This window comes from Gymnodraco acuticeps, unplaced genomic scaffold, assembly GCF_902827175.1.
Source record: "Gymnodraco acuticeps unplaced genomic scaffold, fGymAcu1.1, whole genome shotgun sequence".
Classification (NCBI taxonomy): domain Eukaryota; kingdom Metazoa; phylum Chordata; class Actinopteri; order Perciformes; family Bathydraconidae; genus Gymnodraco; species Gymnodraco acuticeps.
In genome coordinates, this window is record NW_022990246.1 from 127,976 (window position 1) to 152,018 (window position 24,043).

At 42.1% G+C, this 24,043-nt stretch overlaps 2 protein-coding genes and 2 long non-coding RNA genes across 5 annotated transcripts in view; 2 read left to right on the plus strand and 2 right to left on the minus strand.

The window, feature by feature from the left end:
* mks1 (MKS transition zone complex subunit 1) overlaps nucleotides 1-952 on the minus strand; it is a 40,741-nt gene extending 39,789 nt beyond the window's left edge. The window contains exon 1 of the mRNA XM_034220501.1: nucleotides 904-952. The gene's annotated coding sequence lies outside the window, so the exon portion shown is untranslated. The remainder of the gene's footprint in view (nucleotides 1-903) is intronic.
* Nucleotides 953-7,873: 6,921 nt separating this feature from the next.
* LOC117548957 lies at nucleotides 7,874-13,163 on the plus strand. 2 transcript variants are annotated; one of them, XM_034220492.1, is made up of 8 exons: nucleotides 7,874-7,940; nucleotides 8,284-8,349; nucleotides 8,452-8,547; nucleotides 8,771-8,830; nucleotides 8,927-10,043; nucleotides 10,244-11,291; nucleotides 11,379-11,517; nucleotides 11,809-13,163. In XM_034220492.1, the coding sequence occupies exons 5-8, from the start codon at nucleotides 9,046-9,048 to the stop codon at nucleotides 12,888-12,890; spliced, it is 3,267 nt and encodes a 1,088-aa protein (XP_034076383.1). In that variant the 5' UTR covers nucleotides 7,874-7,940; nucleotides 8,284-8,349; nucleotides 8,452-8,547; nucleotides 8,771-8,830; nucleotides 8,927-9,045; the 3' UTR covers nucleotides 12,891-13,163. The 2 variants fall into 2 exon arrangements, with proteins under 2 accessions (XP_034076383.1, XP_034076381.1); XM_034220490.1 differs by lacking the exons at nucleotides 7,874-7,940; nucleotides 8,284-8,349; nucleotides 8,452-8,547 and having other exon boundaries at nucleotides 8,556-8,830.
* Nucleotides 13,164-19,244: 6,081 nt separating this feature from the next.
* On the plus strand, nucleotides 19,245-21,907 carry LOC117548959. Its single transcript, XR_004569401.1, has 4 exons — nucleotides 19,245-19,547; nucleotides 19,890-20,022; nucleotides 21,317-21,669; nucleotides 21,766-21,907. It is a non-coding gene; the product is annotated as an uncharacterized LOC117548959 (long non-coding RNA).
* Nucleotides 20,566-23,950, minus strand: LOC117548958. The gene is made up of 2 exons (XR_004569400.1): nucleotides 23,836-23,950; nucleotides 20,566-22,893 (listed from the first exon to the last, which is right to left on the minus strand). It is a non-coding gene; the product is annotated as an uncharacterized LOC117548958 (long non-coding RNA).
* Between the last annotated feature and the right edge of the window lie 93 nt (nucleotides 23,951-24,043).

Genomic DNA, 24,043 nt, shown 5'->3' on the forward strand with positions numbered 1-24,043 from the left:
AGTAAGGCTTAACTCCCTTAACTTTTACCATTCATTCTCTATGGTAGTTCTTATCACTACGGATGTAATATATCTCTGGCCACAAGCTGTATTTCGGGGGCGCCCTTTCCTAAATAATGTGACCCAAAGTGAATGATGAGCATTTGGGGGAAAAGGGATACACAAAAAGTCATTAATAACATAACTTTTCTGTGTTTTATTTTTTAGACAGGGGATAATAATCCTAGAAATAGAATGCATACGTGATTGCTATTTGTTTGTTGTGTCCAATACAAAACTCAAAAATCATACGATTTTTACTCAACATGTTTTTAATGTGAAAATGAACTCACACACTAATTAGACGAGTTAGGGAATGCAGTTGGTCAATGTCCCTTTGTCTGCTGCCTTCATGGACTGTATACAAATCCTGACAGTTGGTTACACATGTTCAAAGGGAGGCAACTATGTGCTATTTCTTACTTTTAATCTAGGACCATATAATACAAAAAAAAACACAAATAATCCCCATTGTGGAATCAATGTCATTTGAAATACAAGGTACATTTCTCCGCTCTTTCCAAAGTCCACAATGTATAGTTTCCGGGGTGAATGCAGAAGTGAATGAATAATATCTCTTTTCTCTACATATTTCTATTTTTCAATCTATGCTGCCTTTTTTATCGACTTTATTTTGTGTATTTGGAGACAAGCAAGACAAAGATTTGTTTCCGCCCGGTCTCGAACCGGGGACCTTTCGCGTGTTAGGAGAACGTTATAACCACACTACGGAAACTGATGAAAGGGCTTTTGCCACCTGTCAATCACAATAGTCGGGTTCGATTCCCCGTCGGGACGAGTTTATCACCACTTCTTTGAAAGATACAATGGCACTCAAACAAGCAGTGCTTTTGAGCTACTCGCCTTATTTTCAAGTTCTTAACAGCATCCCGGGACCTATACACAGCTTCTCCTGTATATCTGTGTTCCAACTATCTGCCATCAAGATAGTATTCAATATCGCTAGTTGTAAACATTCGGAAAACGCTTTTGGTTTAGTGTTAGCTAAACTAGCACTTGGCGTTAGCTACAGTTAGCCAACAGGTAGGCTACTTTTTTCGTGTTTGTAATAACTTGCAATATATATACAGTAACTGTGTACAGCGTTTGAAACTAAAAGCGACAGAAATGACAGATACATTAGGGTTGATTTGTAAGTAACAGCCACTACGAACAAGCTAAAAGGCAACCACACACTACTGCTAATAGATTGTAATCGTTGCCATAGATACAGGTAGTTCTTCTTCTTGTTTAGATATCACTCGAGTAAAAGCAACACAATAACCGAGAAAATGAATACTACAAGTTTAACTGTGGGGCTGACATATAAACATAAATAAAATGCTAAATTAACTACGGATGTAATATATTTTTTGCCAAAAGCAGGCGCTGTGTAGACCCCCGTTTCCAGGGACAACCGCGACGGAGGAGCAGCACCAACAGCAAAAGGACAAGAGATCACATTGCCGACAAAATTCGAGTAATATCACGCAACCTACATCCCGTAAAATGTATCAAACGTAAGTGGAGCTTATTTTTTCTGTGACTAAACAAATCTCATATTAGTACACTTTTTTTGTTAGTAGTTTTGACGTCTTACACTCTGTGTATTGTTAGCTAAGGTAATGTAACTTACTGTTAGCTAACGTCTTTACAATATCTGCAATGTTTGCTTAACAAAGAGTTGTCAATTGTGTTTTAAAGTGTATCTTGTCAATACTGATCCGAAATCCAAAAATCTGTGCGTTTAAAGATCACATTTGAACTACTGTTTAGGACATACATTTTCATCGTGATTTTTTTGCAACAGAATAATTTACTACTGTGCATTTTAAATGGGTAAATACTACAGTATTCAGTCTCTTTTTAAATAAACTCCAGGTACAAAACTAATAGAGAATTATTATTGTTATATCTGTCCATCCATTTTAGCTATTTTCTTTTATGCATTTGTGATTATTTGATGGGTAAATTATGTTACCCATCTGCTATATAGTGCTTAAAAACAGCTGCAAGGCCCCAGTGAGCACATCTTACGCTGGAAAACATTGTCAAGGCAAGACGTGGTTTTTTCCATTTATTTTTGTTGTATTCCAATAATCCAACATATAAAGAACATTGGTTTCACCTGTGGCATTTCATTCTGGTGCAGCAATCACACCACCACCTCCAATAAAAACCTGATCAGCTGGTGCCCAAAACTACCTTTAAAAATGGCTTTGCTTAACTTAAATAATTACAACAAAAGTCATTACAATAAAACAATTATTAATTTCACATTAACACAAACAGCTAAATTACATACGTTTATTTATATAGCACCTTTCAAGTGCTTTACAAAAATGAAAGACATTAAGAAAATGGCATTTAAAATCAGTCATTAAAAAGCAAAGATAATAAAATTAACATTAAAAGAAAAAATACCTGAATAAAAGTTACAGTGCAGTTTCAGATATGAATAGTTCAATTAAAAGCAGCGGCAAAAAGAAAAGTCTTCAGCCTAGATTTAAAAGTCGTCAGAGTTGCAGCGGACCGGCAGGTTTCTGGGAGTTTGTTCCAGATGTTTGGAGCATCATAACTGAACGTCTCCATGTTTAGTTCTGGGGACAGAAAGCTGACCAAATGACTTAAACTGATGTAGAGCTCCAACAGTAGTCAATGTGCTTTGTGACTGAAAGGATTCACTATTGTTGTAATCAACCACATGTACAGTGAAGTAATACATCTGCCTGCCTGTCCACCTTCCTCTCCGTCGGGTCATGTAATATAAAAGTTGTGACCAAAACATTACAATCAGTGTTTTTCTGTGTGCAGGAGGAAGGAGACCAACTTTTCCCAGGGAAGATAAGGATGTCTCTCAGGAAGGGTCCATCTGGCCACCTGCGACAGGACCCTTCAGAGGAGGGAATGAGAATCAAAAAAAATCCTTCCCTTCAGGACAAGTCTGCCCCTCAGAAGCATGTGAGGACAAATGCTCTCACTGAGGTCCTTCAGGGGGGAGGGCAAGGGTCCGCCCGACTCGAGGTGATGGGGGAATATTTATTACAGTTTCATTCCATGTGAATGATGTCGGCTACACCAGTAACCTGATGGAAAAGGTGGAAGAGGAGGAGAGAGGTGGGACCTTCAACCATCAAAGGCCACGCAAGACGCTGTCCTCGATGAAGGTATTGATGTCTGTGACACGCTTTAATCATGGCAGTCACATATTTAAGGCTTTATTACATGTTCTCTTGTTGTGTATGTACTACGGTGTTTCACAGATCTGCCTTGTCCAGCGCCTCCTGTCCCTCTGGTCGCAGCACACCAGCCTGCAGCCTCTGTCCCGGGCTATAGTCAGGATGTTACCCACTGGAACTGCTCGCACCAGCAGAACATTTGGATGAAGACTGAGTTGGAAACATTGGGTCTGTGGCCAGGTTCAAGTCCCGTGCGACACCTTATGAACATGTTGTCCCTGTGGCGTTATCCGCCTCAGCCTGAGCTCATAGACTCAATCTCTGACCTGCCTTCACCCAAGTACTATCAGCTTCATCCATATTTCATTTGGAAGCCAGAGCATGCGATCACGGAGAAGGTGAGAAACAATGGTGTCTTGCCCTGTCTCTATGGCTCTCCGAACCTTCAGGTTGTTTCTTCTGGCACTGGAAGGCCAAGAGTCATCCTTGGGAAAAGCGGCCAGTACTATATTTTAGCTTCTCGACTCACCTGCAAGGTCTGCAAAAAGTACTGGCATGCTGACAAGCCCCAGTGGCTGGAGAAGCTACCCCGGGGCTTCAGCAACATCGTGCCGGCCTTCCTGACGCACAAAAAGGCCGTCTGCAAATGTGTCCTGGATGAGATGAGGCGCAGCGGCAGATCCCCAGAGGACACGTCCAGCAGCTGACGGAGGCGCTCAATCTCAAATATGAGAGAGCTCACCTGGCCTACCTGCTGTGTGTGCAGAATGTCAGGGATGCTGAGGCAGGAGTCTACGGCCAAAGGACCATCACTGGGTTCCTCAGACAGGAAGATACTCCGGCTGCATGTGGTGGATACTCGGACGGTGATGGCTGCTGTGGAGTTTGTGTCTCTTCCCTCTACCTGGTCCAGGTGGAGGAGCTCCTCACTCTGCTGCTTCAGGGGGCCTTTGGACAGGCCCTGAGGTCAGATCACACTCGCAGAGGGGCTAGGAAGGTTGTGCTGTCGTCCGGCACCATGTCTTCCTAAGCCATCATGAAGGAGAACTGGAGGATCCTGAGCTAGGTGACGTGCTCTTTTGTTACCAAAAACCTAGAGGTGGATTCAACTCCCAGCCTTTGAAGTTACAATCCAGATACTTCTTTTGTTCTTCAGAGATGCTGAGTGCAGACATTGTCTGCTGTACTGCATCACTGTGACCTTTTCTCCGCCTGTGGGCAAACACAGAACATGTTTGAGTTAGTAAAGTTTAACATCCTCAAACCTTTCAATACTGGAGCTGTGCGATCCACGGGCTAATTTCTGAAGATTCATTCTAGTGTTTTACAATCACTAGAAACTCATTGCAATTTGGTTCTAAATAAACCTGATTGTACATTTAGTAATCTATATCAAATGTGAATTGACACTTGCTGTACTTGCTATTGTTCTCACTATGTTTATTGTTAAGCACAAATACACCACAGCAAAATCTTCGTTTATGAAAAAAAACTGCATGAAACCTGATAATGATTCTGATCTTCACTTCAATTCAAATTCAATTCAAAACCTTTATTTATACAGATAAAACCCATTGAGATCATAGACCTCTTTTACAATGGTGACCTGCTTCAATTAGTTCCAAACATTAATACAAACATGACAGAAAACAAAGGACATTATATGATACTACAGTTTGTATACTAGTAGCATTTACAGACACCAATATCTTCACTGCAATATGGTTAAATGACATCATAACATGTTTTACCTCGACCAAACCAATTATATTTAATATCAATTAATACATTTTGGTCACTTTGTACTCTGAACAACTATGTTATTTATTTATAAATGCATCTGTAACTTTAAATCATTAACTGCCGTCAACAGCCAAAAAAAAAAAGATTTGGCCGATCACACAAATGTATGTTCCTCACAAATGTGGCACCATTTAAAAAGATATATATACACAGGCTTTCCTACGGTATGACATGTATTGCCAAAAAGTATTGTTTCAGCAAAGACATAATCCAACAAACACACATTTCCTTACTTTTTGTTTTTGGTTTATATAGAGAAAACGATGCGGCACAATGCTAATGTTAGCCTCCCCCTCAAAGGAAAGCTAAGGCTAGGTTTTAGCACAACAGGCGGACAGCAGCATACCTACGGAGGACCGGAGCACACGCCGGTCAACCCGGTGGTTTGAAAGATGGAGAAGTGATGCGGCCATGAAGTGTCTCTGACCAAAACTCCCCACGAGGTGCTTCATAAGCAACACACAGCCGCCAAAAAGCAACAGCAACTCACGTGCATGTTGACGCCCCCTTAATGCTGAGTTTGAGGACGCATCAGTAATATCCGTTAAACAGACAATCAAGGGACACATAGCGATCTGTCTCATAATTGACATGAACACCAAATTATATTTTTGTCAATTATTACAAGATAATTTCGCTTTTCTCGACATTTTGGCATTTTTCAAAGAAAGACGTCTTTCTATCTATTTCATTTATTTGATATATGTGTGGAAGCAAACAAGACATAATGTGTTTCCGCCCGGTCTCGAACCGGGGACCTTTCGCGCGGGGACCGGGTATAGTAAGGACTAACTCTCTTAACTTTTACCATTCATTCTCTATGGTAGTTCTTACACTGTGACTGCAATATATTTCTGGCCACAAGTGATAAATTGGGGGCGCTGTTGCATTCTTTTGGTAGAAGTAAGGTGACCCCGTTTCCAGTGACAGAGTGAGAGAGACGGAGCAACAGCAGCAGCATCTTACAGATAGAGAGACGACATTAGCGACACAATTCGACTTCTAGTTCTAACATCACGTTAAACTTATCAAACGTCAGTGGGGCTTATTTTTCTACGACTGAATTAACACTTATGATATTGTTACACTGTTTTTGCAATAGTTGTTAGTTGTTAGTTTGTGTTTAACTCTGTGTGTTGTTGGCGCTGAAGTACTGTAACTTTTGTTAGCTAACGCTATCGTCATGTATTTACAGTAAATGTCAGCGTTAACAGCAGCTGATTTATTACTCATTACACATGGCAAAATAGCTGTCAAATGTGTTTTACAGGTGTATCTTGTTAACACTGATCCAAAATACTGCATAATTTGACTCTTTTCATTGCTGCAGCTCTACTTACTACAGTACATTTTAATCGGGTAAATACTACAGTATTCAGTCTTAAAACTTTTGTTTTGCTATCTTCTATTATACTTTTGTTATTATTTTATGGCTAAAGATGTTACCCATCTGCTTTTCAGTCTGTCTATTCATGTAATAGAAAAGTTGTTACCTAGTCATTACAAATCCCAATTAATGTAAACATGAAATAAAGTGAGTTCACTCACATTGACAGGGCAATACATAATCAATCTTCCTGCCCACCTGCCCCTCTGTTTGTTTGTTTGTCTGCCTGTCTGATCATGTAATATAACATGTGTTACCTATACAAATCCTGGTTAACGTGAATGAATGAAATGAATAACTCTGCTAATATAACATATGATGATTTGTGCACTTCTTAATATATATTTTGCATTGTGTTTTGCTGTGTGCAGGAGATAATGAAGAAAACCATATTCTTCCCAGGAAAGATGAGAGTGTCTTTCAGGAAGGGTCCATCTGGCCACCTGAGACAGGACCCTTCAGAGGAGGGTATGATAATTAAAAAAAATCCTTCCCTTCAGGACAAGTCTGCCGCTCAGAAGCATGAGCATGTGAGGACAAATGCTCTCACTGAGGTCCTTCAGAGGGGAGGGGATGTATCCGACCGACTCGAGGTGATGGGGGAGTACGTGCTACAGTTCGGAAAATATAAGGGGAAACTGTACAGGTGGCTCCTAGAGAATGACGTCGGCTACACCCTCTACTTGATGGACAAGGTGGACGAGGAGGAGAGAGGTGGGACCTTCAACCCCCAAGGGCCTAGCAAGGACAGCCTGCTGTCGTTTCTGGACTACGCCAGGAGCTTCCAGGAAATTGAGGATCTGAGGAAGTACCTGTGCTCCAGGAAGCCTGCCCCACCAGTGGCGTCAGAGGGGGAACATACTGTCGGCTTTGGAGCCAGAGCCAAAGACACCTGGAAGCAGATCTGGGATAGCAGGTCTGATGGTTATGCTGCCTTTGTTTTAGGAGTGAAGTGCATCACTAACAGCAAGATGTACAACCTTCAGCAGTATATCCTCAAGCAGCAGAGGGCTGAGTCCTGTCCACCACCGGCTGAAGGCTGCATTGCATCAGCTACCTCCACTCTGACATCCAGCACTCCAGGTCAGCTCACAGTAATATGCAAATACTGCTTTAAGGTGAACATGACATTGACATAATACATGTTATTGTTTAATCTCCTAGTGATGGAGGAGGACGAGGAGCTGGAGAGGGCGATGTTGAATCTGTCTCCTTCAAAACTCTACACTGAACGAAGTAGGTGGATCCAGTTAGATACACAGTGATTATATAAACTTACTGTACATGTTAAAACTTTGTTCATTGTCCCCTGTGCTTTATAGGGCCACCAGCAGCAGTCTCCAGAGCCCCGGCTGTGTCCACACCAACAGGTTTTTATCTAGCAGTGTGGAGGGTTAACTGTTTCCAACAGATTTTCCCTGACATTATTATTCTCAACTAGTTTGTTATTTTGGCCGAGTTCTGGTCTGTTCTGATGCTTGTGTTATTCTGTTCTCCAACTAACTGAAGGAATTAACATGTCAGCAATGATGGTAAGTGTTTTTCCGTTTTTGCATGCTTTTTTTTAGACTGTCATACAAGGATTTGGCATTTTAAATATTGCAGTGGCTTAGAACACCTAGCTTCTTACCCTCTAAGATATCATGCCACACCTTTGAATGAAAGATGTGCTTGCTATATATGTATACTGTTTCTCTGCTTTACCTGTTTCCAAACACATATAGACATTATGTTTTTCTATTTCAAATCATTGGGATTCACAAGTTAATACAACAGGGTATTTTCATTCTGCTAAAGAGACGACAGGTAAAGACAGATTGTGAAGCTTGAAACAACTTAACACTTGAGGAAAGTGACACAGGATTGTTTCTACAGCCCACAGGACTTATCCAACTGCCACTGCCACTGTGTCCAGACCCGATGGACCTGCTCCTCTGAAAGGTTATTGGGTTTTTATACTCCTCACTTGGATCCATCTTGAATCTTTTTCATACATATTATGTATATATACCCTCATGTTTGTTTCCGCCTTTCATCCTTCAGCCACAGTGAAGGCACCGCTGCCGGTCCCTCCTCAGCTGCTCGCAATTGCCCCAAAGCTCGGGATAGAAGAGCAGGCGCCAAATGTGTTGAGACAAAGTATGTGTTCTTCTTATACTACCAGTGTATCTCGCAGAAACTTACATTTCATTCTGACAAATCACATTGTCACGGTGTCATACAGTATAGTGCTCACGTTTTAGGTAAAGTTAAGTAATGATATCATCGTCTCTGTTTTCATTTTTCACAACTTCTTAAATGCTGCTTCTTAATTTCGATAATGTGTATACGTCACTTGCCTGTTTGTATCTCATCCTCCCAGATTCATCCCCACATAATATAGCCCCTGTGGAAGCGCAGGGAGACACTGTCCTCGATGAAGGTATGAATATCGGTGACACTGTATTATAGCAGTCATTTATATAGAGCTTTATTCAATTTGATCTGATGTAACTGTGTGTTTTACTGTGTTTTACAGCTCTGACTTGCCCAGTGCCTCCTGTCCCCTTAGCAGCACCACACCAGCCTGCAGCCTCTGTTCCGGGCTATAGTGAGGATGTTGCCCACTGGAACTGCTCGCACCAGCAGCAGATTTGGATGAAGATTGAGTTGGACACATTGGGTCTGTGGCCAGGTTCACGTCCAGTGAGACACCTAATGAACATGTTGTCCCTGTGGCGTTATCCGCCTCAGCCTGAGCTCATAGACTCAATCTCTGACCTGCCTTCACCCAAGTACTATCAGCTTCATCCATATTTTATTTGGAAGCCAGAGCACGCGATCATGGAGAGGGTGAGAAACAACTTTGTCTTGCCCTGTCTCTATGGTTGTCCGAACCCTCAGGTCGTTTCTTCTGGCATTGGAAGGCCAAGAGTCATCCTTGGGACAAGCGGCCAGTACTATATTTTAGCTTCGCGACTCACCTGCAAGGTCTGCAAAAAGTACTGGCATGCTGACAAGCCCCAGTGGCTGGAGAAGCTACCCCAGCGCATCAGCAACATCGTGCCGGCCTTCCTGACGCACAAAAAGGCCGTCTGCAAATCTGTACTGGATGAGATGAGGCGCAGCGGCAGATCCCCAGAGGACATGTCCAAGCAGCTGACGGAGGCGCTCAATCTCAAATATGAGAGAGCTCACCTGGCCTACCTGCTGTGTGTGCAGAATGTCAGGGATGCTGAGGCAGGAGTCTACGGCCAAAGGACCATCACTGGGTTCCTCAGACAGGAAGATACTCCGGCTCCATTTGGTGGATACTCGGACGGTGATGGCTGGTGTGGAGTTTCTGTCTCTTCCCACTACCTGGTGGAGTGCCTGGTCCGTGAGTATCAGCGGCAGGAGGAGCTCCTTACTCTGCTGCTTCAGGGGACCTTTGGACAGGCCCTGAGGTCTGATCACACTCGCAGAGTGGCTAGGAAGGTTGTGCTGTCGTCTGGCACCATGTCTTCCTATGCCATCATGAATGAGAACTGGATGATCCTGAGCTGGGTGATGCTGCAGTCAGAGTGTGATAGGTCCCTTAACCCGTTGTATGAGGGTCTGTCTCAACGCTACACTGTGGCTGGAGTGGAGAAGGCACGCTACCAGTGGGTGGACAGGTATAAACAACAAGTTTAAATTGAAAACAGTTGATTCTTTTTTTTTTTGTTCTTTTTTTTAATTCTGCATTTAATTCTGTAATCTGACTCTTCATAAATATAATACACATGAATAATTACAGTTAATTATTACACTAATTTTGTACGAAGATATTGTACAAGGTTTTCAGCTGTAATGACATTTATTTGTAATGCTTTAGGGACTGCTGCGCTGCCTTCAAGGTCCTTCAACCTGGGGCTCAGGAGCACTTGTGGGACAGCTGGAGGACCACAGATGCTATCCTGGCAGAGGCCACCTCTGGAAATCTCAAGAACATTTGCGCATCAAGGAACAAGTTTAACAAAGACATTATTGTCAAGTTGGACTTGTTTCATTGTATGCGGCGGTTTACCAGGGAGTGTGTCTCCGAGCATCATTCGTTGTACAGCTCCTTCTGCCAGTTCCTCTCAGCAGCGTTCGTTGTGGTGGACCACAGCGATCTCCAGAAGCTGAAGGAGGCGTACACGTTCTGCAGAATTTCTCCTGCTAACCCCACAAAGCAGCACATAAGAGAGCACTGCAGGACAAAGGTGCCACAGCCAATGGAACTGCTGCAAAGAGTGGAAGACGTCCTCCATCACTATTACATGGCAAAGGATGCCAATGATTTGCTCCTTTTCAAAGACTCAATGTTAAAGGTGTGGAGGATCCAGCGCATCCACATCCTCCGAGGCTGCCTGAGCGACCCTGAAGTGGGAGAGGGAATCCTCTACAGGTATGGTGGCACCCTGCAGCTGAATTACAACAAGGGTGAGGGAGCTGCCGTGCCTGTGTGGATCCCTGTGAGAGGCACCTCTCAGCAGGAGGGTTTCCACGGACACCAAGCCCAATGGGTGACAGGCAACCGGGTGTCCTGTGAACTATTCCAGGCCCAAGCTATGACTGGAGTTGTGCGTTGGAACTACCAGAGGCTGGTGGACCTGAAACAACCAGATGTGGAGCTGCCAGCCGTGTTTGACCCCCGGTTGATTTCAGAGCTTAACACCATCTCTGTAAAAGTGACAGGAAGGTCCAAATACCCAGCACTGCAGCTCTCCAACAGGGACACGGGGGAGAGATTTGGACTGCAGTACGTGGAGCCAGGCTGTCGTCCTGTTGTTTTGAACTGGGACAAGAACAGGGCACAGCCAAACAACCCAGCGGCAGTAGCCATGGAGACAGAGCATCATTGCCCTGCCCCTACTGTTGTAGTGGGCACAGACTCTCAGGTAATCCAGTTCATATTTATATCTACTTACTGTCAAGTACTGACAGACTGGCTGACTAACTAATTCACTATATTTGTGCTATTTCAGGAATCCTGTGCTGCTCCAGTTGGGGCAGTGCCAATTCTGTCTTCCAGTTCCCGGCAGTCCTCTGATGTTGTGACCAAGTCCCTGCTGCCTTTGACACAAGCCTCTGCCACACAAAAACCAGAGCCTTTGATAGATACAGGTCATTCAAATTCCCTACCTACACTACCTCACTGTTAAAAACAGGCGTGCACATAATATATGTAATATCATCATGTTGAAATATTGTTTATTAACAACAATCATTAAGCAAGTGTATGCAAACTGTAAAAGCCATTGAAAAGCATAATAGAACAAGAGGTAGGAATATAAGATAATCATGTATTTGTCCCACAAAAGTTAAATTAGCTGTGAAGTGAAATGACTAAAAGAGCTAATTGATTTGCAACACACTGGCATCAAACAATATAATTAACATATATTTATTTTTTAGACTTGACAGGGGTAGCACCGCTGCCTCAGTCCTCCTCTCCTCGAGCCACCCGCACTGGACCAATTAAAACTGGTGGCCTCATTCAAGTCTTGGACCATGGTCGGTGGACAGAACCCATGAAAGCTGCCATCGACGAGCTTCTGGTAAACCACCGTGGTGCCAAAGATGTCCTGAAGCGGGTGGATGCGGACTACGCTGCCATGGTCCAGAGGGGATGCACAGACCGGAACAGCCTCCTTCACCCGACCACAGTCCAACATATCTCACGATATGTGAAACATCTGGCAAAATTAAAAAACACCAGCTCTTCCCTCAACACATCCCCAGAAAAGATCTTAGAGACACAGCAGCTGTGGCATAGTTTGACCTCAGGTAGCCAAACTATCAGTGTGCCTGTCATAACTCTGCCACCTGCCATATGCAACCCTCCAGCTGTGGCTCCCAGACAGGAGGACTCACTGAGCAGGGCTTCAGTGGAGAAGATTGTGTCAGACGTCCTGGCAAAACAACAGCAGCAGCATCAGCAGCAGCAGCAGCAACAACAGCCTCAGAAAAAGACGCTGATGAGAAACTGTTTAGCCTGCGGTCAGCCTAAATCCAGATATCTTGGGGATGGCTCTTCAGTTCATTTTTTTTACCAGTCAAAAACGGTAAAATACTTTTACTGCTCCACCAAGGTCTTTCAGACCTATGCTAAAGAAGGCCTCAAAGACACCAGGATGTCTTTTGAGAACTTTGCTGCAACTGCGTTTTTTGAGCGAGAGCTGGAGGCTGCCAGACAGAGGGGGGCAGAGTGGAGAAAGGTTGCAGAGGAGAGAGGGAAGAGGAAGGCAGCTGTGCAGCTGCCAACAGGCCGTCTCTGCAGGATTTGTCACCAACCCCTGAAGCAGGGTCCCAACAGCCCTCATATCCATGCATACTTCCCAGGGGTTTCAGGGAACTACATCTACTGCCCCTCCAGAGTCTTCTCCTTATATAATGCACAGGGCATGGAGAAGGAGATGACGTGGCCGGACTTCCAGCAGTCGGACTTCTATGATGCTGAAAGGGACAGATGGATTGCAGACAAAAGGAAGCCCTAACCTACCCTCACATACACACATGCACACGCCACTTCCTGGGTCTACTAAGTTGCATACTAACATACAAACTAAGACGTTTTGCCTGCAACACAAACGAGACCCCTAAACTATCAGCCTTTTCACCAGTCCTGCCAATCCTGCCAATAACAAAACAGTTTTGGTTAATGCCCTCAAAATCTGATTGTTCTCTCTGTATTGTGTTTTCAGTGTTTTTTATATATTTGTTGTTCTATTTTTAATATTTCTGTTTTTGAATAAATGATCTTGAATGCATCACTGTGGCTGTCTTTACTTGATAGAGGAAGTAATAGTGATAGAAAATTAAACACACTCATATGCTCAATGTAAACATCTGTACAATCAACATATTTAAAATATTAATTATAAGTAAAAATACAAAGATATTATATAAAACATTATTATTACTAATATTAAGATATCATTATTTGTGTTATTATTGCTATATATTAAGATTAAAATAACTATTATAAGAAGCAGCAAGCAAAGAATAATTCATTTCTAACTCCAAATATCTGTTTCAACTTTAACTTTAAACGTTTGAAAATGTAAATGTAGTGTTTGTGTATAATGAGCAACATTTTGAAACTGAATGTGAAATTTTGTTTGGGTCAGGTGGGATTAGAACCGTCGTTCTTTTGAAGAGGCTTCTGGCCAATAGAAAGTCTTCTATGGGTATACACGGCTTACCTTCGCGTGTGAGGCGAACGTGATAACCACTACACTACGGAAACAGATGAAAGGGATTTTGCCGCCTGTCAAACGGGTGAGTAGGGTTCGATTCCCGGTCGCGACGAGAGTTTTCCTCCACTTCAGACAATGAAACTCACAAGCCCCAACTTAGAAAAACACATTTCAGCGATAAAAATGACATTTAAATGGTGTAAGAGGCATGCAATGCTTCAGGACCTGCAATGGGGATTAAACTGATAACAAAACAACCAATAGTTATTTTAGCACAATTCTAACATTCACATGTTCAATTTACATGCTGTGTAAATACAAGCCATTATAACTTGGGCTCTAAAATCGAGTCTCATGATCCAAATCTTTCAATTCAAACGAAAGCAGATTGTCAAAGCCCTGAGCCGGAGTCAAACTGAAACCTACGGATCTTGCACGGCAATAGTAAGGCTTAACTCCCTTAACTTTTACCATTCATTCTCTATGGTAGTTCTTATCACTACGGATGTAATATATTTCTGGCCACAAGCTGTATTTCGGGGGCGCCCTTTCCTAAATAATGTGACCCAAAGTGAATGATGAGCATTTGTGGGAAAAGGGATACACAAAAAGTCATTAATAACATAACTTTTCTGTGTTTTATTTTTTAGACAGGGGATAATAATCCTAGAAATAGAATGCATACGTGATTGCTATTTGTTTGTTGTGTCCAATACAAAACTCAAAAATCATACGATTTTTACTCAACATGTTTTTAATGTGAAAATGAACTCACACACTAATTAGACGAGTTAGGGAATCAATCAATCAATCAATGTTTATTTATATAGCCCAATATCACAAATGTTACATTTGTCTCAGTGGACTTTACAGTTTGTACAAAATATCAGTATGACAATACGACACCCTCTGTCCTTAGACCCTCACATCGTACAAGGAAAAACTTCCGGAGAAAACCCACAGTTTAAAGGGAAAAATGGGAGAAACCTCAGGGAGAGCAACAGAGGAGGGATCCCTCTCCCAGGACGGACAGACGTGCAATAGATGCCTTGTGTAAATTGAAAAGATAATACATTTGCAACATAGGTAGTCCAAATGTTTGGAAATGCATGTGTGTATAATAGGAAGATGAATCCACGAGGATATCCATCCAGGACCTATGATCCAGGACCACAGCCACGACTCAAGATCCAGGGCTCGCGATCCAGGACAGAGGAGCGCAGGATCATCCATGACTCCGGATCCCGGCGTATATAGACACCAAAAAGAAAGACATTTGGGGAAGCTGGGTTAATCGGAACATGAGAGTACACAGGTATAGACAGAGAGAAGGAAGAAGTAAGATGTCCCCCCGACAAACTAAGCCTATATCAGCAAAACTAGGGCTGGATCTAATCAGCCCTAACTATAAGCTTTATCAAAAAGGAAGGTCTTAAGCGCACTCTTAAAAACGGATAGGGTGTCTGCCGCCCGAACACAAACTGGAAGCTGATTCCACAAATGTGGAGCTTGATAAGAAAAGGCTCTGGCTCCCATTGTACTTTTAGAGACTCTAGGAACAACCAACAACCCTGCATTCTTGGAACGCAATGCCCTAGTAGGACAGTAGGGTATAATGAGTTCTTTAAGGTAAGATGGCGCCTGCCCATTAAGGGCTTTGTAGGCGAGAAGAAGAATTTTAAATTCTATCCTGTGTTCTATAGGGAGCCAGTGTAAGGCAGCCAGAACAGGAGTAATGTGGTCCCTTTTCCTAACTCTGGTTAGTACACGAGCCGCAGCATTTTGAATCAGCTGAAGCGACTTGACTGACTTCTTGGTACACCCTAATAATAAAGAGTTACAATAATCCAGCCTTGAAGTAACAAATGCATGGACTAGTTTCTCTGCATCGTTTTGAGCCAAGATATGCCTGATTTTTGCAATGTTACGTAGATGGAAGTAGGCGGTCCTTGAAATTGATTTTATGTGGGCGTTAAAGGATAAATCCTGATCAAATATAACACCAAGATTCCTTACAGTCTCACTGGAGGCCAAATTAATGCCATCCATAGTTAGTATATCCTTAGATAATTTGTTTCGTAGATTCTTCGGGCCAAGTACAATAACTTCAGTTTTGGTCGTGTTTAACATCAAAAAGTTTAAGGTCATCCACGTTTTTAAGTCCTTAAGGCAGTCTTGAATTTTATTTAGATGATTAATTTCATCAGGCTTGATTGATAAATATAGTTGAGTATCATCCGCATAACAATGAAAGTTTACAGAATGATTCCTTATAATATTGCCTAACGGAAGCATATATAATGTGAACAAAATAGGTCCGAGCACTGAGCCCTGTGGCACTCCATGGCTAACTTTGGTTTGCGTGGAAGATTCATCATTGACACGTACAAACTGAGAGCGTTGAGATAGATAGGACCTAAACCAGTCTAAAGCAGTTCCCTGTATGCCAACTAAGTGCTCTAGTCTTTGCAATAAGATATCATGGTCGATAGTATCAAATGCAGCACTGAGATCGAGCAAAACAAGAATAGAGACACGTCCCTTGTCAGAGGCTATTAGAATGTCATTTGTGACTTTAACCAGAGCTGTCTCTGTGCTATGATGTGTTCTAAAGCCAGACTGAAAAGCTTCAAATAAATCATTGTTTTTTAAGTAATCACACAACTGTTTTGCGACCGCTTTCTCAAGAATTTTGAGAGGAACGGAAGATTAGAAATAGGTCTATAGTTGGCTAAAACCTCTGGATCGAGGTTGTGCTTTTTAAGAAGCGGTTTTATCACTGCTACTTTGAATGATTGTGGAACATAGCCTGATAATAAAGACATATTCATAATATTTAATAAATAAGTGCTAATTAATGGAAAAACTTCCTTCAACAGCTTAGTTGGAATTGGGTCTAACATGCACGTTGATGGTTTAGAAGAGAGAATCATTGAATTTAATTGTTCAAGGTTTATGGCTGAAAAGCATTCTAGTTTACTATCTAGTGTAATATTAGAACTTACGTTTCCGGGAGCTGTTGATAACACTATACTGGTCAAAGGCAAGAGGTCATTAATTTTGTTTCTAAGAGTAACAATTTTATCGTTAAAAAAAGCACATAAAATCATTACTACTGAGTGCTATGGGAATAGAAGGCTCAATCGAGCTGTGGCTTTCTGTCAGCCTGGCTACAGTGCTGAAAAGAATCTTGCATTATTCTTATTCTCATCTATTAATGAAGAGTAGTAAGCTGCTCTCGCTTTACGCAATGCTTTCTTATATTCATTGAGAGTAATATGCCAAATTAAACGAGATTCTTCAAGTTTAGTAGAACGCCATATCCTTTCAAGTTGTCTCGACTTTTGCTTTATTTTGCGGGTTTCGGCATTATGCCATGGAGCTAGTCTATGTTGTTTTATTTTCTTCTTTTTCAAAGGAGCAACAGAGTCTAATTTTATTCGCAGCACATCTGTAGCACTATCAACAACATGATCAATTTGGGGTGGTGTACATTTTGTATAAGTTTCCTCCCTTACATGCAGACATGCTATCGAGTTAAGTATTGGTGGAATCTCTTCCTTAAATTTGGCTATAGCACTAACAGATAGGTTTCTGCTGCAGGAGCTTTTGACTAATGCTTTGTAGTCTAGTAACAGTACTTCAAAAGTTACTAAGAAATGGTCGGATAAAGCAGGATTATGCGGTTCGACTAATAGTTGCTCAATTTCAATACCATAAGTCAGAACAAGGTCGAGAGTGTGATTATAGCAGTGGGTTGGTTTATTTACACTCTGACAAAAACCAACAGAATCTAATATAGAGTTAAATGCAACAGTAAGGCTATTTTTATCATCGTCAACATGAATATTAAAGTCACCTACGATAATTACTTTATCTGTTTTAAGAACCAAAGTTGATAAAAACTCAGAGAATTCAGATAAGAATTCTGAATAAGGACCTGATGCACGGTACACTGTAACAAATAAGATTGGCTGCAAAGTTTTCCAGGTCGGATGCGTAAGACTAAAAACAAGACTTTCAAAGGAGGTATCATTTAATTTTGGTTTAGTATTGATAAGTAAACTTGAGTCAAAGATGGCTGCAACTCCACCTCCTCGGCCCGTGCCTCGGGCAATATGAGTATTGATATGGCTGGGTGGAGTGGCCTCATTTATGCTGACATATTCTTCATGTCTCAACCAAGTTTCAGTGAGACAGCATATATCAATATTATAATCTGATATTAAATCATTTACCAATATTGCTTTAGATGCTAGAGATCTTATGTTTAAGAGACCACATTTAATATTCCTGTTTTGTTGCACTGTAGTAGTTGTTACATTTACTTTGATTAGGTTATTATGTATGACACCTCTATTAGGTTTTACCTTAACTTGTCCTTGGGCAGACACACACACCGCTAATATTGGGTATTTTATTGGGTTCGGGATTCCTATGGATGACTGCCTAGGAGAGAGCGCAGAGAAGCGTATAAGACTGCGACTCCGCCTCCTGGTCTCAACTCCAGTTTGTCATGGATTAAGCCCACAAAGCCCTGAAATGTTTGCCGAAATGAGATCGGCACCTTCCAAAGTAGGATGAATGCCGTCTCTCTTAATCAGACCAGGTTTTCCCCCAGAAGGCTGTCCAATTATTTACGAAGCCCACATTGTTTGCTGGGCACCACCAAGACAACCAGCGCTGAAATGATGACATGCGGCTATACATGTCATCATTGATCAGATTGGGGAGGGGACCAGAGAAGATTACGGTGTCCGACATTGTCTTAGCATAACTACACACCGACTCCACATTAAGTTTGGTGCATTCTGATCGGCGTATACGAACATCATTACCACCGACGTGAATAACAATCCTACTGTATTTACGTTTATTTTTAGCCAGCAGTTTAAGATGCGCCTCAACGTCGCCCGCTCTGGCCCCCGGAATGCATGTGACTGTGGAGGCTTCGGTCTCTAATTTCACGTGTCTCATAATAGAGCTACCAATAACCAGAGTTGGCTTCTCAGCGGGTGTCTCGCTGAGTGGGGAATATCTGTTAGATACGTGAACGGGTTGGTGGGGACCTGCGGGTTTCGCGTTATGCCCCTTCTGAACAGTCACCCAGTCTCCCTGCTGCTCGGGAGTTGCCGGGGGACGGCTAATAGGAGCTACCTTTTGCCGGTCCGCACCGGCTAACATGGGCTTTACTGTAGCTGAGTTTCTTTCTAAGATGCGGAGCCGATGCAGTTGGTCAATGTCCCTTTGTCTGCTGCCTTCATGGACTGTATACAAATCCTGACAGTTGGTTACACATGTTCAAAGGGAGGCAACTATGTGCTATTTCTTACTTTTAATCTAGGACCATATAATACAAAAAAAAACACAAATAATCCCCATTGTGGAATCAATGTCATTTGAAATACAAGGTACATTTCTCCGCTCTTTCCAAAGTCCACAATGTATAGTTTCCGGGGTGAATGCAGAAGTGAATGAATAATATCTCTTTTCTCTACATATTTCTATTTTTCAATCTATGCTGCCTTTTTTATCGACTTTATTTTGTGTATTTGGAGACAAGCAAGACAAAGATTTGTTTCCGCCCGGTCTCGAACCGGGGACCTTTCGCGTGTTAGGAGAACGTTATAACCACACTACGGAAACTGATGAAAGGGCTTTTGCCACCTGTCAATCACAATAGTCGGGTTCGATTCCCCGTCGGGACGAGTTTATCACCACTTCTTTGAAAGATACAATGGCACTCAAAACAAGCAGTGCTTTTGAGCTACTCGCCTTATTTTCAAGTTCTTAACAGCATCCCGGGACCTATACACAGCTTCTCCTGTATATCTGTGTTCCAACTATCTGCCATCAAGATAGTATTCAATATCGCTAGTTGTAAACATTCGGAAAACGCTTTTGGTTTAGTGTTAGCTAAACTAGCACTTGGCGTTAGCTACAGTTAGCCAACAGGTAGGCTACTTTTTTCGTGTTTGTAATAACTTGGAATATATATACAGTAACTGTGTACAGCGTTTGAAACTAAAAGCGACAGAAATGACAGATACATTAGGGTTGATTTGTAAGTAACAGCCACTACGAACAAGCTAAAAGGCAACCACACACTACTGCTAATAGATTGTAATCGTTGCCATAGATACAGGTAGTTCTTCTTCTTGTTTAGATATCACTCGAGTAAAAGCAACACAATAACCGAGAAAATGAATACTACAAGTTTAACTGTGGGGCTGACATATAAACATAAATAAAATGCTAAATTAACTACGGATGTAATATATTTTTTGCCAAAAGCAGGCGCTGTGTAGACCCCGTTTCCAGGGACAACCGCGACGGAGGAGCAGCACCAACAGCAAAAGGACAAGAGATCACATTGCCGACAAAATTCGAGTAATATCACGCAACCTACATCCCGTAAAATGTATCAAACGTAAGTGGAGCTTATTTTTTCTGTGACTAAACAAATCTCATATTAGTACACTTTTTTTGTTAGTAGTTTTGACGTCTTACACTCTGTGTATTGTTAGCTAAGGTAATGTAACTTACTGTTAGCTAACGTCTTTACAATATCTGCAATGTTTGCTTAACAAAGAGTTGTCAATTGTGTTTTAAAGTGTATCTTGTCAATACTGATCCGAAATCCAAAAATCTGTGCGTTTAAAGATCACATTTGAACTACTGTTTAGGACATACATTTTCATCGTGATTTTTTTGCAACAGAATAATTTACTACTGTGCATTTTAAATGGGTAAATACTACAGTATTCAGTCTCTTTTTAAATAAACTCCAGGTACAAAACTAATAGAGAATTATTATTGTTATATCTGTCCATCCATTTTAGCTATTTTCTTTTATGCATTTGTGATTATTTGATGGGTAAATTATGTTACCCATCTGCTATATAGTGCTTAAAAACAGCTGCAAGGCCCCAGTGAGCACATCTTACGCTGGAAAACATTGTCAAGGCAAGACGTGGTTTTTTCCATTTATTTTTGTTGTATTCCAATAATCCAACATATAAAGAACATTGGTTTCACCTGTGGCATTTCATTCTGGTGCAGCAATCACACCACCACCTCCAATAAAAACCTGATCAGCTGGTGCCCAAAACTACCTTTAAAAATGGCTTTGCTTAACTTAAATAATTACAACAAAAGTCATTACAATAAAACAATTATTAATTTCACATTAACACAAACAGCTAAATTACATACGTTTATTTATATAGCACCTTTCAAGTGCTTTACAAAAATGAAAGACATTAAGAAAATGGCATTTAAAATCAGTCATTAAAAAGCAAAGATAATAAAATTAACATTAAAAGAAAAAATACCTGAATAAAAGTTACAGTGCAGTTTCAGATATGAATAGTTCAATTAAAAGCAGCGGCAAAAAGAAAAGTCTTCAGCCTAGATTTAAAAGTCGTCAGAGTTGCAGCGGACCGGCAGGTTTCTGGGAGTTTGTTCCAGATGTTTGGAGCATCATAACTGAACGTCTCCATGTTTAGTTCTGGGGACAGAAAGCTGACCAAATGACTTAAACTGATGTAGAGCTCCAACAGTAGTCAATGTGCTTTGTGACTGAAAGGATTCACTATTGTTGTAATCAACCACATGTACAGTGAAGTAATACATCTGCCTGCCTGTCCACCTTCCTCTCCGTCGGGTCATGTAATATAAAAGTTGTGACCAAAACATTACAATCAGTGTTTTTCTGTGTGCAGGAGGAAGGAGACCAACTTTTCCCAGGGAAGATAAGGATGTCTCTCAGGAAGGGTCCATCTGGCCACCTGCGACAGGACCCTTCAGAGGAGGGAATGAGAATCAAAAAAAATCCTTCCCTTCAGGACAAGTCTGCCCCTCAGAAGCATGTGAGGACAAATGCTCTCACTGAGGTCCTTCAGAGGGGAGGGCAAGGGTCCGCCCGACTCGAGGTGATGGGGGAATATTTATTACAGTTTCATTCCATGTGAATGATGTCGGCTACACCAGTAACCTGATGGAAAAGGTGGAAGAGGAGGAGAGAGGTGGGACCTTCAACCATCAAAGGCCACGCAAGACGCTGTCCTCGATGAAGGTATTGATATCTGTGACACGCTTTAATCATGGCAGTCACATATTTAAGGCTTTATTACATGTTCTCTTGTTGTGTATGTACTACGGTGATTCACAGATCTGCCTTGTCCAGCGCCTCCTGTCCCTCTGGTCGCAGCACACCAGCCTGCAGCCTCTGTCCCGGGCTATAGTCAGGATGTTGCCCACTGGAACTGCTCGCACCAGCAGAACATTTGGATGAAGACTGAGTTGGAAACATTGGGTCTGTGGCCAGGTTCAAGTCCCGTGCGACACCTTATGAACATGTTGTCCCTGTGGCGTTATCCGCCTCAGCCTGAGCTCATAGACTCAATCTCTGACCTGCCTTCACCCAAGTACTATCAGCTTCATCCATATTTCATTTGGAAGCCAGAGCATGCGATCACGGAGAAGGTGAGAAACAATGGTGTCTTGCCCTGTCTCTATGGCTCTCCGAACCCTCAGGTTGTTTCTTCTGGCACTGGAAGGCCAAGAGTCATCCTTGGGACAAGCGGCCAGTACTATATTTTAGCTTCTCGACTCACCTGCAAGGTCTGCAAAAAGTACTGGCATGCTGACAAGCCCCAGTGGCTGGAGAAGCTACCCCGGGGCTTCAGCAACATCGTGCCGGCCTTCCTGACGCACAAAAAGGCCGTCTGCAAATGTGTCCTGGATGAGATGAGGCGCAGCGGCAGATCCCCAGAGGACACGTCCAGCAGCTGACGGAGGCGCTCAATCTCAAATATGAGAGAGCTCACCTGGCCTACCTGCTGTGTGTGCAGAATGTCAGGGATGCTGAGGCAGGAGTCTACGGCCAAAGGACCATCACTGGGTTCCTCAGACAGGAAGATACTCCGGCTGCATGTGGTGGATACTCGGACGGTGATGGCTGCTGTGGAGTTTGTGTCTCTTCCCTCTACCTGGTCCAGGTGGAGGAGCTCCTCACTCTGCTGCTTCAGGGGGCCTTTGGACAGGCCCTGAGGTCAGATCACACTCGCAGAGGGGCTAGGAAGGTTGTGCTGTCGTCCGGCACCGTGTCTTCCTATGCCATCATGAAGGAGAACTGGAGGATCCTGAGCTAGGTGACGTGCTCTTTTGTTACCAAAAACCTAGAGGTGGATTCAACTCCCAGCCTTTGAAGTTACAATCCAGATACTTCTTTTGTTCTTCAGAGATGCTGAGTGCAGACATTGTCTGCTGTACTGCATCACTGTGACCTTTTCTCCGCCTGTGGGCAAACACAGAACATGTTTGAGTTAGTAAAGTTTAACATCCTCAAACCTTTCAATACTGGAGCTGTGCGATCCACGGGCTAATTTCTGAAGATTCATTCTAGTGTTTACAATCACTAGAAACTCATTGCAATTTGGTTCTAAATAAACCTGATTGTACATTTAGTAATCTATATCAAATGTGAATTGACACTTGCTGTACTTGCTATTGTTCTCACTATGTTTATTGTTAAGCACAAATACACCACAGCAAAATCTTCGTTTATGAAAAAAAACTGCATGAAACCTGATAATGATTCTGATCTTCACTTCAATTCAAATTCAATTCAAAACCTTTATTTATACAGATAAAACCCATTGAGATCATAGACCTCTTTTACAATGGTGACCTGCTTCAATTAGTTCCAAACATTAATACAAACATGACAGAAAACAAAGGACATTATATGATACTACAGTTTGTATACTAGTAGCATTTACAGACACCAATATCTTCACTGCAATATGGTTAAATGACATCATAACATGTTTTACCTCGACCAAACCAATTATATTTAATATCAATTAATACATTTTGGTCACTTTGTACTCTGAACAACTATGTTATTTATTTATAAATGCATCTGTAACTTTAAATCATTAACTGCCGTCAACAGCCAAAAAAAAAAAGATGTGGCCGATCACACAAATGTATGTTCCTCACAAATGTGGCACCATTTAAAAATATATATATATACACAGGCTTTCCTACGGTATGACATGTATTGCCAAAAAGTATTGTTTCAGCAAAGACATAATCCAACAAACACACATTTCCTTACTTTTTGTGTTTGGTTTATATAGAGAAAACGATGCGGCACAATGCTAATGTTAGCCTCCCCCTCAAAGGAAAGCTAAGGCTAGGTTTTAGCACAACAGGCGGACAGCAGCATACCTACCGAGGACCGGAGCACACGCCGGTCAACCCGGTGGTTTGAAAGATGGAGAAGTGATGCGGCCATGAAGTGTCTCTGACCAAAACTCCCCACGAGGTGCTTCATAAGCAACACACAGCCGCCAAAAAGCAACAGCAACTCACGTGCATGTTGACGCCCCCTTAATGCTGAGTTTGAGGACGCATCAGTAATATCCGTTAAACAGACAATC

What these genes read in the sequence shown, in the direction of transcription:
- LOC117548957 (XM_034220490.1), top strand. Translation starts at nt 8,707, where the DNA reads ATGCTGCTTCTTAATTTCGATAATGTGTATACGTCACTTGCCTGTTTG. An exon ending in AGACACTGTCCTCGATGAAG is followed by an intron (nt 8,831 to 8,926) that starts GTATGAATATCG and finishes TGTGTTTTACAG; the next exon opens with CTCTGACTTGCCCAGTGCCT. An exon ending in AGAGCCTTTGATAGATACAG is followed by an intron (nt 11,518 to 11,808) that starts GTCATTCAAATT and finishes TTTATTTTTTAG; the next exon opens with ACTTGACAGGGGTAGCACCG.